The following is a 15,414-nucleotide window of genomic DNA, read 5'->3' as shown; positions in this document are numbered from 1 at the left end:
ACTACGCATGTTTTACTTCCCTAATTTTTTAAATTGCACAAGCTCAAAGCAATCACTCTCAGGAGCAGAGGGGTCCAGTCGTGAGTGTGCCTGGGTGTGCCCTGGGGGCGCAGAGGTGAACCCCCTGTAGCTGAGCAAGGTTGGAGCCAAGTTCGGCAGGGCCTTGAGGCAGAGGCGGGGCCTGGGCAGAGGCGGGGCCTGAGGCAGAGGCGGGGCCTGGGGCGGAGGCGGGGCCTGGAGCGGAGGGGGGCCTGGGCAGAGGCGGGGCCTGAGGCGGAGGCGGGGCCTGGTTGGAGGCGGGGCCTGGGCAGAGGCGGGGCCTGAGGCGGAGGCGGGGCCTGGGCAGAGGCGGGGCCTGGGCAGAGGCGGGGCCTGAGGCAGAGGCGGGGCCTAGGGCGGAGGGGGGCCTGGGCAGAGGCGGGGCCTGAGGCAGAGGCGGGGCCTAGGGCGGAGGGGGGCCTGGGCAGAGGCGGGGCCTGAGGCGGAGGTGGGGCCTGGTCGGAGGCGGGGCCTGGGCAGAGGCGGGGCCTGAGGCGGAGGTGGGGCCTGGTCGGAGGCGGGGCCTGGGCAGAGACGGGGCCTGAGGCAGAGGCGGGGCCTGAGGCAGAGGCGGGGCCTGAGGCAGAGGCGGGGCCTGAGGCAGAGGCGGGGCAGGGGCGGGGCCTGGGCGGAGGCGGGGCCTAGGGCCGCCCGGTCGTGGGCGTCTGGAGCTGCTCGGGGTCAGAGCCGGTGGGCCCGGCCGGAGTTTACCTGTGCTCGGCGGGGCCAGGTGTGGTGCGAGTCCGCCGACGGCCGCACGGGAGCCGCTTCGCTGTGTGGGTGCCTCGCCCTCCGCCCCGGTTCGCCCGCCACCTCGGTGGGCCCGGACTGGGGAGGAGCGGGGCGGCTCCAGGGCGCCCTCTGGGGGGCGGGTGTGGGTGCGGGTGCGGGGCGGAGGGGCGGGCGCGGGGCCGCAGGCTTGCGAAGCCTGGATGCGGAGGGAACGAAGGCGCTGCCCTCTGGGACCTGCCCTGGTTTTCCGACATTGGGTTTGGGTTTGGGTTTGGTTTGGTCTCCGGCTCTCAGCGCCTTGCCAGTCCATCCTTATTTCCCTCCACTCATGCTGCCTTTTTTGCTCCCTTTGCGACACCAATTATTTTCTACTCTCTAAAGTAATGCTTATTCATTGTAAAAAAAAAATATTTTTTTGGGAAGCACAGAAAATCATAGAGAAAATAAACACCGTTAATCTCACCACCCAGGATAAGCACATGCTTAAAGTAGTTTCCTTCTCGTGTTTTATTCTGTATCCAACATTTCGGTGTGTATTTAAACAAACTGAGGGGGCTGCCTGAGAGGTCAGCCGGCTGGTGAACGGGCCCTGGAAGAGAAGGCCAAGGGGCAGGGAGAAGGGCCTCCTGCCTTAGAAACCCGCCGGGCTGCCTCTAGGCTTGGTAAACCAGTTATTCTAGTCCCAGTGAAGTTTGTCTTTTTCATCTCACCCGGGGGGGGGGGGGGGGGGGGGGGGGCACATAAGCTGAAGTTGCCCCTTTACAGAACAAGAAGGTGGCAGCGGCCAGTGGGGTGGGGAGGGAAGGATATTGTCTCGCTGTTAGCTTTTCCGTAACTAGAAGGTTCTAAGAGCATATTTTGCCACGTGGTGTGGCTCCAGCTCCTGCCCCTCACCTCCTCCCAGGCTTCTCCCTGCAGCTGTTTGACCCAACCTGTGTGGTCTCCTGCCTCTAGGCACTGAGCTCCCTGCAGCCGGAATCTGTCTCAGGGCCCATTTGTTGCACCTGGAAAAATACTAGAGTCTCAGTGGTCACTGTGTCTTCTCCCCCCCCCCCCCCCCACACACACACACTTTGTCATGTCCTACAAACAGCGTTCTTGCTTTACAAATTACAGCTTCAGGCTACCCCCCCCCCCCCCACACACACACCCTTCCAGCTAGATTGGGGCCTCCAAGCAAGACTCTTCTTCACAGTATTTTGAGGTTGTGCCTCTCTCCGGGGTGTGGTTGGATGTAGGATTGCAGTCACTGGGGTGGGAGCAGAGAATCCACTTCCGAGTTTACCTGGGGCCTCACAGGCGCTTCTCCCGCCGCCTCTCTGGGTTACTTGGCCCCGGGCTGATGCAGAGGGTGGGGACTGTAGGTGACCAGTCTGTGGAAGCAAAGGGGGTTGTGGGGCCTGGGGGTGCAAGGTCAAATCCTCTGGCCTTCATCTCCCCTGGAACTGAAACAAAATCTCACGAGATCCACACTGCTCAGCAACGCCTCCTGGAGAGTTTCCCCTGTGGGAACACGAAGAAGGGCTGAGTTCCCCCTCGGGTGTTGCTTGGGTGAAAATAAAAGCTTCAGGAAGAAAAAGCTACCACGTGGGTGACGCTGATAAAACTGGCGAGACCGTGTTGGTCTGACCTGTTTATCTTTTCTGGACAATTAGGTAGAAAATCTGTAATACCTGAGTTGAAGGCCTGGGTTTGTTTGTTTATATTTAAGAGAGTGGGCGAGCACCCTGGGGGAAGGGAGAGGGAGAAAGGGAATCTTAAGCAGCCTGCACCCCCAGCCCGATGTAGGGGCTCAATCTCATGACCCTGAGGTCATGACCTGAGCAGGAATCAAGAGTCGGATGCTTAACCCACTGAGCCCCGAGGCCTGGGTTCTGCTTCTGCTCCGCACTAGCAGAGTGTTAGGCGGTTTCCTGAGCTCTCCTGATCTCTCTTCATCTCCAGCAGGGAATAGTAATGTTAGCTGGAGGCTCTGTTTCCATGATTGCTGTGGGGCCCCAGAGAGTCTTGAAAGCTACATTTGCAGAGTCTCTAAATTTAAAAGCACTGTACCTCCTTATGTTTGATTCTCCTCATCAATGCTGAAACCTCAGAGCTAGGTGTGTGGGCAGCCGGATGGAGGAGACAGGACTCAACCTTGACCTAGATGATCCTTCCACCTGGCTGGCAGGGTCTCATTCTTGTCCATCAAGGACTGAGCTGGAACCATCTGTTTTGCAGTTGTAAAAACAAGGCTCCGGGAGGTTGAACAACTTGTCTAAAGGCACACAGCTTGACCACGACAGGGCCAGGACTGGAATATAGTCCATAACCAAGCTGTCCTCGCGCCATCTCCAACAGGAGTTGGGAAAGGAGTGATTCCTTGGGAATGTTCCGGGGTGCCTGACTGTGGAGGAGTCCAAGACCCCTTCTTCAAGAGACCCGGAGAAAGGGGTGGAAGATCTCAGCCTCTGCCCTCAAGGTTCAGTAGTGGCAGGATGAGCCCATTATTCCTTATGTATTTAGAATCTTTTTTTTTTTTTTAAGATTTCATTTATTTATTCATGAGACACACACACACACACACACAGAGGCAGAGACACAGGCAGAGGGAGAAGCAGGCTCCATGCAGGGAGCCCGACGTGGGACTCGATCCCGGGTCTCCAGGATCACGCCCTGGGCCAAAGGCAGATGCTCAACCGCTGAGCCCCCCAGGTGTCCTGCCTAAGTTGCTTTCACTTGGGTTTCCATCATTTATACACAGAATCAAGAATGAGGTTGCCATGATGGGACTGGAACTGCTGGTCACGCCCCTTACGGACCAGTCAGCAGTTGGGCTGGTGACCTCGTGGCCGGTCAAGCCCACTACTGTCACCCTCCAAAGAGAAATATTTTGAGGCATGTAAAAATTGCATGAAATTCAATTTCAGTGACCATTACTGAAGTTTTATGCTAACACAATCATTTTCATTTATTTGCCTATTATGATGGCTTTCATGCCAAAATGGCAGAGTCGAGGAGTTGTGACAGGGACCGTGTGTGATGCTCCCATTGCTTCGCGCCACTGCTACTTATCACAGCACCACCAGTGCCCCGTTTCACCGCACAGTGATATTTAAAAATTCTTTTTATTACCTGTGAACAGTACACCTGGTCATTGTGACTGTCGTCGCAGAGTGAAAGGACACACAGGCACCAACACAGCCAAGAGTGAACAAAGACAGGGCAGGGGAAGCAGACTGTCTAGGTAAAGCTAGGGCTTCCTCAGCGGCCTTTAGAGTATTATGTGCTATGGGCTATTTCAGTTAGATCCTTAACACCCCAGTCTCGGAAAGGTAAATGTCCGATTCTGAATGGGATTGTCACGATAACCATTCACGGGAACAGGAGTGGGTCTTGCACCGGGACTGAATGATCAATACCTTTGGTGCAGAAAATTGTAGAGTGGCGGATTACGGACTGAGAACTGAACAATTTCACTTAAAAAGGGATTCCAAAAGGCACTGTAGCAGTCTGGAATAAGCTGGAAATTTAGGGATCAAAAGATCTGGGTTGTCAAATTCCAATCTTACCAATTGTTAGCTATGTCTCTCGGGTTTTGAGCCTGTGACTAACTCTCTAAAAACAGGAAGGTTAATATTCTGTTGTTCAAGGAAACAAAAGACAATGTGAATGTTCTTGTAACGTAGAACAGTTTAATAACTGCGTAAAACTACCACCTGAGCACAAAAACTTTATATCATGAAAAGGTTAGAGAAGGTAAAAGAAGCCTTAAAAAAAAAAAAAAAAAAAAGAAGCCTTAGATACATCCCTTAAAATATATTCCTTTCCAAAATTAAGACTATTTGACTCTTTAGTAATCAGCAATAAATCCCTTGCACCAGGTTATGAGGTTTTGCTGGTTATTTTTTCAAGTAAATGACGGAAGGGATGACGTATCAGACAGACCTGCAGCGGGTTGCAAAGCGTCAGCACCCACCGCACAGCTGCGTTGTCTGCGGCTCCTCGTCTGGGCGGTGGTTAGGCTGCGTCCGTACGTCTGGGTTCCCGACAAAGCAATGTAGGTGGAAGGCCGGTCCCTTCCAGGTCTGGTCTGTAAAGATCTCCAGCACCACCTGCTACCCTGCAGTGGTCCTCGTGCGACAATGTCGGGGGCACTTGTTCCAGGCACCATACCTGAAGGTGGAGGAAGACTGCCCAAGAACGTCATGGGCAAGAGTTGGATTGTGGTATTGAGTCACGCCAGCTTGCTGCTTTTTATTTGTGCATGCCCCATTCTATCCTAATAGTCTGCAAAGAACTAACCTAGATGGGGTGGAAATAGGACTCCCACCCCCTCTACCCACCAAAGATCATAAGGTTCTTAACACTCTTGAGAATTTGATATGCATGCCCATGAAGCAATGTGCTAAATTTAATTAGTATTTTAAAATTTCTTAACAAATCATCTTACCATGCATCTTACAGGGTACAAATGTTTCTGAATCTTTTTTTTTAATTTTTTTAAAATTTTTATTTATTTATGATAGTCACACACACACAGAGAGAGAGGCAGAGATACAGGTGGAGGGAGAAGCAGACTCCATGCACCAGGAGCCCGACGTGGGATTCGATCCCGGGTCTCCAGGATTGCGCCCTGGGCCAAAGGCAGGCACCAAACCGCTGCGCCACCCAGGGATCCCTGAATCTTAAAAATATAACAATACTGAGGTGGACCTTTACCAGGGTCTTATCACCGGCATTACAATCTTCTGAATCTTCTGAATTCAGTTAGGTGTAAATGTTAACTTAAAAGTCTTAACCAGTCAAGTGAAATCATTTTTCCATTAAATAATTTATCAACAGTCCACTCCATTTTTACATCCATCCTGAAAAATATATTTAGAAAAGGAACTAGTATAACCTATTTCAGTATCCTTATCAACATGTCCTGTATCTTTGCAAATGCATTTTCTACTGGGTAGTAATACATGTTCTTGTGGGGAGGAAATCTTACACTGCGTTGCAGGACAGTATTTTGATTGCAGAAAACAAAATAAAAACCCAACAAAACAAAATTGTAAATTACATAGTACTTCCCATAGGAAACAACGTAGAGAGTCTTTTAACTGGAATCTCAGCCAGGTCACTGGCATGAAATGGATATATACGGTCCTGAAATAGGAAAATCAGTCTAAGTTCTATTAAGAGACTGAATGTTTGAATAGCATTTACCATTCATTATTATAATTTAGGGTTAGATAGCCGGTCTTCAAGTCAGAGGCTCTCGGTGGCAGAGTGTGAGCACGAAGCAGCCTTCCTGTCCCCACTGTCTAAGAATGCAGTAGTAAGCCCTGACATGTGGCAGGTACTTTATAAATACTTTTGAAAAGACTGATAAAAATTAAGGACAAATACAGGGAAAAGCGTACTTACTAGTGTTCGTGACCCACACTTACCTTTAATCCAACCTAGAAGCATACTTTGAAGACTTTTACAACGGGGCAATCACATGATGGGCTCGCTGGCTCGCATTGTTCTGGTCATGCACATGCAAGACCTCCTGGCCTCCCATCATGCGCAGTGGAACGTGTTTTCCTACAAAAGCTGTTACCACAAACCTACGCAACCTAGTCTGGTAAGCTAAGCTAGGAAACGGGGAACTCTTTTTAAGTAACAAGTGTTCTAATTACACTATAAGGAAAACAATTTACTGTGGACTGTTCTGGAAATCTAAACATTTAACATGTTGCTCCTAAAAAAAAACAAAAACAAAAACAAAAACACAAAAACCAAACCCACAAACCTCCCCCAAAACCCCTACTTATTAAATGTTAATTTTGTGGTATAATTATTCTAAATTTCTCATCATCATAAAATTCAAGCTACAAAAGCTTAAGAGTAGGAAATAAAATTTTTCTCTTGATTTTTTTTCCCACTTTTGTCCTATGAAAATTCAAAATGAAAAAAATTCAAAATGGGTGCCATGTAAAAACAAAGGAGGTATAAGATTACAGATTTACATATTGATGAACAAGAAAATGGTTTAAGATTATCAGGAGGACATTAAAGCTGTTTCCCTGTAGTACCATCATCTAATCATGGCTAAATGTAAGACCACAGCATAGCTCAATTATTAGAGTTATTAGAACACTGCAGGGGATGCATGGGTGGCTCAGTGGTTGGGCGTCTGTCTTTGGCCCAAGGTGTGATCTCGGAGTTGTGGGATCAAGTCCCACATCGGGCTCCCTATGAGGAGTCTGCTTCTCCTTCTGCCTGTGTCTCTGTCTCTCATGAATAAAAATCTTAACTGCACTTTTTTTTTTTTTTTTTTAAATCAGAACACTGCAACTAGCCACAGAAAGGGAAGGGAAGCAAAATCCTAGGAGTTGTAGGTGTGACGTCAGGAGTTTTCCAGCACAGAAACCATTCCAATAATCTGGGAAGTTTGGCATGGCTGGGAATCCCTTTGGAGTTGGAATTTACAGTAAAGCAAAATGGACACGGCTAGGTAAATATACAACTTTTAGCAGATCTGTGCAGACTTTTTATCTAAAGCACAGTGAACCTGGCTTTCATTTTACTGGGCCTTTTTTCACACTTGAGATTTCAAAATAAGTCTCAAGGAATTTTTCTTTCCAATATGAGAATTCAACCAACTTAAATGGAAACACAACAAAAAAAAAAAACAGATGCTGCTTTGTAGAAATCCATGGTCATGGAATGCATGATTCCCTGTAGTAAGATTTACTTTAAAATTTAGAAAAGAAAATCCTTTTCTGGCAAAGTGTATCATGGAAAACCCTGACAAATACATCATGACTGTTTTTAAAATTTGATGGCCTTTCTTTGATCATGCTACTGCTCAGCAGTGAAAAAAATTAAACCTTAGCTGTTTCTTCCCTTGGAATATGGTATGATCTCAAGTTTTATATCATTTCTAACATTTTCAACTGTGAGGAAGTGGCCAGGCATCAAACTGAAGGTTGTGAGTAACTGGTTTGAAGAGCCAGCTTTGGTGAGGATATAAATGTGGTCATTTTGTTACAAGTAGTTTCATCGGTGTCTTGTAAGATACTCAGTGATAATCTACCAGCCTGAGAAAATGGATGACAAAAATAAAACTGTTTTTAATATGATGAATTTAAATGGAATAGCCATATGGGGTGAGGGTAGGTAAGTGGTGGACGTATCGAGAAAGGGGAGAGAGATAAGCTATACGGATCTAGCTGGGCTGATCGGTATTGGCATCTATGTACGAATGGGCAGGCACTCAAGTTTTCTGGTAGTTCTGGGCAAGAACCTGGGCCTACATTTATCATCATCAAAAACAACATGAAGAAACATGCCATTGGGTCTGAAACCGAGATGACACGAGTTTGTCTAGGAGAATATTTGGATAACATCTGATGCTTTTTACACTTTGTCAGATTTCTTTATCATTAATCGCAAACACCCCACTGGAAAATTGTTACAAAATTATTGGCAACTATACCAAGCCCAAGCTGGTAGAGATGTTGTGGTATCGGTCTAGTAAAGAAAATATCACCACTCAGCTATCTTAAATATCTTTTATCATCCCAAATATCTTAAACCAATATTCTTAGTTTTATTCAAAGGTACTTTTGTTATCTTACCTCTACTACCCTATCATCAAAAGTCCTTTGAAAAATTGTGATAGCCTACATACATAAGTCTACTGCTGTAGAAATCTCAAAAATGCAATGTCAGTAGTGATAATCATCTAAAGAAGTCAGTTTCATGGAACATCTTTTGAGTATTTATTGCTCAGATGCATTCAAAAAATTCTTAAACATAATGTGGTAATGGCTCTAATACATCTGTAAACAGAATACCACTAAAAAATTTTATTGGCATGAAATACTATAATTATGGACGTGTAAAATTTTTAAATCTTAAAGCCTCTTAACATAATCATGTATATCTATGTACAAAACATACATAAATTTCACTTTATTTAAAACATATGAAAGAGGAAATTTCAAATCACACTAAACATAATAAATATAGAACTTGCTTTGTTAAAAATCTACAGTATACATTCAAGTAAAGGCTAAACTTTCAATGCCAACTATATATGAGACAAAATTAAACATTTACAATAATCAGTTTCCTAAAAGTGCTATTTTTAATACCTATAAGAGGAAACTCATTCTAGTGCTTCTGTTTCCATCCAAACATATACATTCCTTTATTCACAGAACCAGATGCTTCTGTTACTAAAAATACATATCCAAAGCTTTTATATCCTTTTTAATAGATTTAACATTTTAGCTCTTTGGGGGAGGAAAAGTCCAAACAAACAACTCAGACCATCTTAAATTATTAGAGATGATTGGCTTTATGACACACCCTGTTTCAACTTAGATGTGAAATCTGATGAACGTGTTAATGAAAACAATTCCAGTCCACACGTCTAAGGTAAGTCATCTTTTTCTACATGGGAGTTTGTGTAGGTCAAGGAGCATCCACTGTAGCACCCTTCCTGTGATCCAGGTCTTGATGCCGTGCTCCATTTCTGATTTGTACCTTCTCTGCCGACCTGATTTGGTTTAGTTTCTTCAGGAGTTATATTCAGTACATTGATGGAACTGCAGGGAAGAGAAAGATCGATCTTTATCATCATCTCCTCCTTTTATACTTAAGTTCTGCCTCAATATCTTATTTGAATTGTTCCCTTGCCCTATGCTAAGTAAAATTTTTTGAGGACACACTGATTAGGAACAAAGTAAGTATTTCAAAACGGCCTAATTTATCACTTTTATCATATCTATCCACCTAGTTATCTGTTTACCCATCTACTTATTTATCTCTTTGGGCTATTCTGAAGCTCTCTGCCCAACTGAAGCCTGTCAGATACAGAACACGAGGGCTTGGAAAGCTTGTGTCTCCCCATGTTCCCATCTTCCTGCCACTATTTTATAATGTCTTTACTGTTTTCTTCTTTACACGTCCATTTGTTCATGCATGCTTTCCTCTACGCAGCCATTCACCCACACAGCTATTTAATGAGCGCCTGCAAAAGCATTAAAGAGTCCAGGTTCTGAGCCAGTGATGGTTTAGGCTCATCCCAGCTGGACCTGCTCAGCTCACTATGTCACTGTACTTCAGCCTCCTCAGTTGTAAAACGGAAATAATAGTATCTCTCTCATAGGGTTGGGTGGAACTGAGTTAACACACATTAAGCGGGCAAGGAGACGCAAGACGGCGGAAGAGTAGGGTCCCCAAATCACCTGTCCCCACCAAATTACCTATAGATAACCTTCAAATCATCCTGAAAATCTACGAATTCGGCCTGAGATTTAAAGAGAGAACAGCTGGAACGCTACAGGGAGAAGAGTTCGCGCTTCTATCAAGGTAGGAAGACGGGGAAAAATAAAGAAAGAAACAAAAGGCCTCCAAGGGGGAGGGGCCCCGAGGAGCCGGGCTGAGGCCGGGGCAAGTGTTCCCCAGGACAGGAGAGCCCCGTCCCGGAGAAGCAGGAGCTGCACCAACCTTCCCGGGTGGAAAGGAGCTCGCAGGGAGTTAGAGCAGGACCCGGGAGGGCGGGGATGCCCTCGGGCTCCCTGGGACAGTAACAGGCACCTGCGCCCCGGGAGATGCCCCGAGCTCCCTAAGGGCTGCAGCGCTCGGCGGGACCCGGAGCAGCTCGGAGGGGCTCGGGCGGCGGCTCCGCGGAGGGGGCTGCGCGGCTCCGGGAACAGCTCAGCGGCGGCGGCTCGGGCGGAGGAAGAAGCTCCGCGCGGAGGGGGCGGCGCAGCTCCAGGGAACAGCTCGGAGGGGCTCGGGCGGCGGCTCCGCGGAGGGGGCTGGGGGCGGGAGCGCGAATCCAACAGCGCAGGCTCCGGAGCACAGGGCGCCGGGACACAGCCCAGGATCCGGCCTCCCCCGGGACAGGCAGAGACCGACCGGGAGGGCCCAGGACAGCAAGGACGCTCCTGCCCCGAGCTGAGCAGATCAGCGGCCCCGCCCGGGAGCCCCCAGGCCCTGCAGACGGAGAGCCCCGGAGCTACTGCGGCGGGCCGAATCCAGGGTCCCAGAGCTGCCCCCGCCACTGTGGCTTCCTCCTGGGGCCTCACGGGGTAAACACCCCCCACTGAGCCCTGCACCAGGCAGGGGCAGAGCAGCTCCCCCAAGTGCTAACACCTGAGAATCAGCACAGCAGGCCCCTCCCCAGAAGACCAGCGACACGGACCAGTTTCCAGGGGAGGTCAAGGGACTTAAAGTATACAGAATCAGAGGATACGCCCCCGTGTTTTGTTTTGTGGGTTTTTTTTTCTTTCTTTCTTTTTGATTTCTGATTCAAAGATATCAGAAGATACTCACACGTGTTTTTTGTTTTTTTTTTTTTGTTTTGTTTTGTGTTTTTTTTTTCTTGATTTCTGATTGCTTCTTTTGATTTCAAAGTATACAGAATCAGAAGATACTCCCATGTGTTTTTTGTTTTTGTTTTGTTTTGTTTTTCTCTTTCTTTTTGATTTCTGATTGCTTCTTTTGATTTCTGATTGAATTCCCCCCTCTTTTTTTTTCACCTTTCTTTTTCTTTCTCTTTTTCTTCTCTTTTTTCCTTTTTCTTCTTTCTCTTTTTTCTTTTTCTCTTTTCTTTCCTTCCCTCTCTTTTCCTCCTTTTCCCAATACAACTTGTTTCTGGCCACTCTGCACTGAGCAAAATGACTAGAAGGAAAACCTCACCTCAAAAAAAAAAGATTCAGAAACAGTCCTCTCTCCCACAGAGTTACAAAATCTGGATTACAATTCAATGTCAGAAAGCCAATTCAGAAGCACTATTATACAGCTACTGGTGGCTCTAGAAAAAACCATAAAGGACTCAAGAGACTTCATGACTGCAGAATTTAGATCCAATCAGGCAGAAATTAAAAATCAATTAAATGAGATGCAATCCAAGCTAGAAGTCCTAATGACGAGGCTTAAAGAGGTGGAAGAACGAGTGAGTGACATAGAAGACAAGTTGATGGCAAAGAGGGAAACTGAGGAAAAAAGAGACAGACAATTAAGAGACCATGAAGACAGATTAAGGGAAATTAACGACAGCCTGAGGAAGAAAAACCTACGTTTAATTGGGGTTCCCGAGGGCGCCGAAAGGGACAGAGGGCCAGAATATGTATTTGAACAAATCCTAGCTGAAAACTTTCCTAATCTGGGAAGGGAAACAGGCATTCAGATCCAGGAAATAGAGAGATCCCCCCCCTAAATTCAATAAAAACCGTTCAACACCTCGACATTTAATTGTGAAGCTTGCAAATTCCAAAGATAAAGAGAAGATCCTTAAAGCAGCAAGAGAAAAAAAGTCCCTGACTTTTATGGGGAGGAATATTAGGGTAACAGCAGACCTCTCCACAAAGACCTGGCAAGCCAGAAAGGGCTGGCAGGATATATTCAGGGTCCTAAATGAGAAGAACATGCAACCAAGAATACTTTATCCAGCAAGGCTTTCATTCAAAATGGAAGGAGAGATAAAGAGCTTCCAAGACAGGCAGGAACTGAAAGAATATGTGACCTCCAAACCAGTTCTGCAAGAAATTTTAAGGGGGAACTCTTAAAATTCCCCTTTAAGAAGAAGTTCAGTGGAACAATCCACAAAAACAAGGACTGAATAGATATCATGGTGACACTAAACTCGTATCTGTCAATAGTAACTCTGAATGTGAACGGGCTTAATGACCCCATCAAAAGGCGCAGGGTTTCAGACTGGATAAAAAAGCAGGACCCATCTATTTGCTGTCTACAAGAGACTCATTTTAGACAGAAGGACACCTACAACCTGAAAAGAAAAGGTTGGAGAACCATTTACCATTCAAATGGTCCTCAAAAGAAAGCAGGGGTAGCCATCCTCATATCAGATAAATTAAAATTTACCCCGAAGACTATAGTGAGAGATGAAGAGGGACACTATCTCACACTCAAAGGATCTATCCAACAAGAGGACTTAACAATCCTCAATATATATGCCCCGAATGTGGGAGCTGCCAAATATTTAAACCAATTAATAACCAAACTGAAGAAATACTTTGATAATAATACACTTATACTTGGTGACTTCAATCTAGCTCTTTCTACCCTTGATAGGTCTTCTAAGCACAACATCTCCAAAGAAACGAGAGCTTTAAATGATACACTGGACCAGATGGATTTCACAGATATCTACAGAACTTTACATCCAAACTCAACTGAATACACATTCTTCTCAAGTGCACATGGAACTTTCTCCAGAATAGACCACATACTGGGCCACAAATTGGGTCTGAACCGTTACCAAAAGATCGGGATAGTCCCCTGTATATTCTCAGACCATAATGCCTTGAAATTAGAACTTAATCACAACAAGAAGTTTGGAAGGACCACAAGCACGTGGAGGTTAAGGACCATCCTGCTAATAAATGAAAAGGTCAACCAGGAAATTAAGGAAGAATTGAAAAGATTCATGGAAACTAATGAGAATGAAGATACAACTGTTCAAAATCTTTGGGATGCAGCAAAAGCAGTCCTGAGGGGGAAATACATCGCAATACAAGCATCCATTCAAAAACTGGAAAGAACTCAAATTCAAAAGCTCACCTTACACATAAAGGAGCTAGAGAAAAAGCAGCAAATGGACCCCACCCCCAGCAGAAGAAGAGAGTTAATTAAAATTCAAGCAGAACTAAATGAAATCGAGACCAAAAGAACTGTGGAACAGATCAACAGAACCAGGAGTTGGTTCTTTGAAAGAATTAATAAGATAGATAAACCATTAGCCAACCTTATCAAAAAGAAGAGAGAGAAGACTCAAATTAATAAAATCATGAATGAGAAAGGAGAGATCACTACCAACACCAAGGAAATACAAACGATCTTAAAAACATATTATGAACAGCTATACGCCAATAAATTAGGAAATCTAGAAGAAATGGACGCATTCCTGGAAAGCCACAAACTACCAAAACTGGAGCAGGAAGCAATAGAAAACCTGAACAGGCCAATAACCAGGGAGGAAATTGAAGCAGTCATCAAAAACCTCCCAAGACACAAGAGTCCAGGGCCAGATGGCTTCCCAGGGGAATTCTATCAAACGTTTAAAGAAGAAATCATACCTATTCTACTAAAGCTGTTTGGAAAGATAGAAAGAGATGGAGTACTTCCAAATTTGTTCTATGAGGCCAGCATCACCTTAATTCCGAAACCAGACAAAGACCCCACCAAAAAGAAGAATTACAGACCAATATCCCTGATGAACATGGATGCAAAAATTCTCAACCAGATACTAGCCAATAGGATCCAACAACACATTAAGAAAATTATTCACCATGACCAAGTAGGATTTATCCCCGGGACACAAAGCTGGTTCAACACTCGTAAAACAATCAATGTGATTCATCATATCAGCAAGAGAAAAACCAAGAACCATATGATCCTCTCATTAGATGCAGAGAAAGCATTTGACAAAATACAGCATCCATTCTTGATCAAAACTCTTCAGAGTGTTGGGATAGAGGGAACTTTCCTCGACATCTTAAAAGCCATCTACGAAAAGCCCACAGCAAATATCATTCTCAATGGGGAAGCACTGGGAGCCTTTCCCCTAAGATCAGGAACAAGACAGGGATGTCCACTCTCATCACTGCTATTCAACATAGTTCTGGAAGTCCTCGCCTCAGCAATCAGACAACAAAAAGACATTAAAGGCATTCAAATTGGCAAAGAAGAAGTCAAACTCTCCCTCTTCGCCGATGACATGATACTCTACATAGAAAACCCAAAAGCCTCCACCCCAAGATTGCTAGAACTCATACAGCAATTTGGTAGCGTGGCAGGATACAAAATCAATGCTCAGAAATCAATGGCATTTCTATACACTAACAATGAGACTGAAGAAAGAGAAATTAAGGAGTCAATCCCATTTACAATTGCACCCAAAAGCATAAGATACCTAGGAATAAACCTAACCAAAGAGGTAAAGGATCTATACCCTAAAAACTATAGAACACTTCTGAAAGAAATTGAGGAAGACACAAAGAGATGGAAAAATATTCCATGCTCATGGATTAGCAGAATTAATATTGTGAAAAATGTCAATGTTACCCAGGGCAATTTACACGTTTAATGCAATCCCTATCAAAATACCATGGACTTTCTTCAGAGAGTTAGAACAAATTATTTTAAGATTTGTGTGGAATCAGAAAAGACCCCGAATAGCCAGGGGAATTTTAAAAAAGAAAACCATAGCTGGGGGCATCACAATGCCAGATTTCAGATTGTACTACAAAGCTGTGGTCATCAAGACAGTGTGGTACTGGCACAAAAACAGACACATAGATCAATGGAACAGAATAGAGAACCCAGAAGTGGACCCTGAACTTTATGGTCAACTAATATTCGATAAAGGAGGAAAGACTATCCATTGGAAGAAAGACAGTCTCTTCAATAAATGGTGCTGGGAAAATTGGACATCCACATGCAGAAGAATGAAACTGGACCACTCTCTTTCACCATACACAAAGATAAACTCAAAATGGATGAAAGATCTAAATGTGAGACAAGATTCCATCAAAATCCTAGAGGAGAACACAGGCAACACCCTTTTTGAACTCGGCCACAGTAATTTATTGCAAGATACATCCACAAAGGCAAAAGAAACAAAAGCAAAAATGAACTATTGGGACTTCA

General features: G+C 45.2%; 1 protein-coding gene across 5 annotated transcripts in view; it reads right to left on the bottom strand.

Moving 5' to 3' along the window:
- Nucleotides 1–8,486: 8,486 nt before the first annotated feature.
- The window catches only part of SSX2IP (SSX family member 2 interacting protein), a 49,848-nt gene continuing 42,920 nt past the window's right edge, over nt 8,487–15,414 (bottom strand). For all 5 annotated transcript variants that reach the window (XM_072754722.1, XM_026004797.2, XM_026004798.2 and 2 more), the window contains exon 14: nt 8,487–9,341. In XM_072754722.1, coding sequence (XP_072610823.1) covers nt 9,167–9,341 — 175 coding nt within the window. In that variant the 3' untranslated portion in view covers nt 8,487–9,166. The remainder of the gene's footprint in view (nt 9,342–15,414) is intronic.

The sequence above is a fragment of the Vulpes vulpes genome, chromosome 3, assembly GCF_048418805.1.
Source record: "Vulpes vulpes isolate BD-2025 chromosome 3, VulVul3, whole genome shotgun sequence".
Lineage (NCBI taxonomy): Eukaryota > Metazoa > Chordata > Mammalia > Carnivora > Canidae > Vulpes > Vulpes vulpes.
This window is presented reverse-complemented; position numbering and strand designations above follow the sequence as displayed.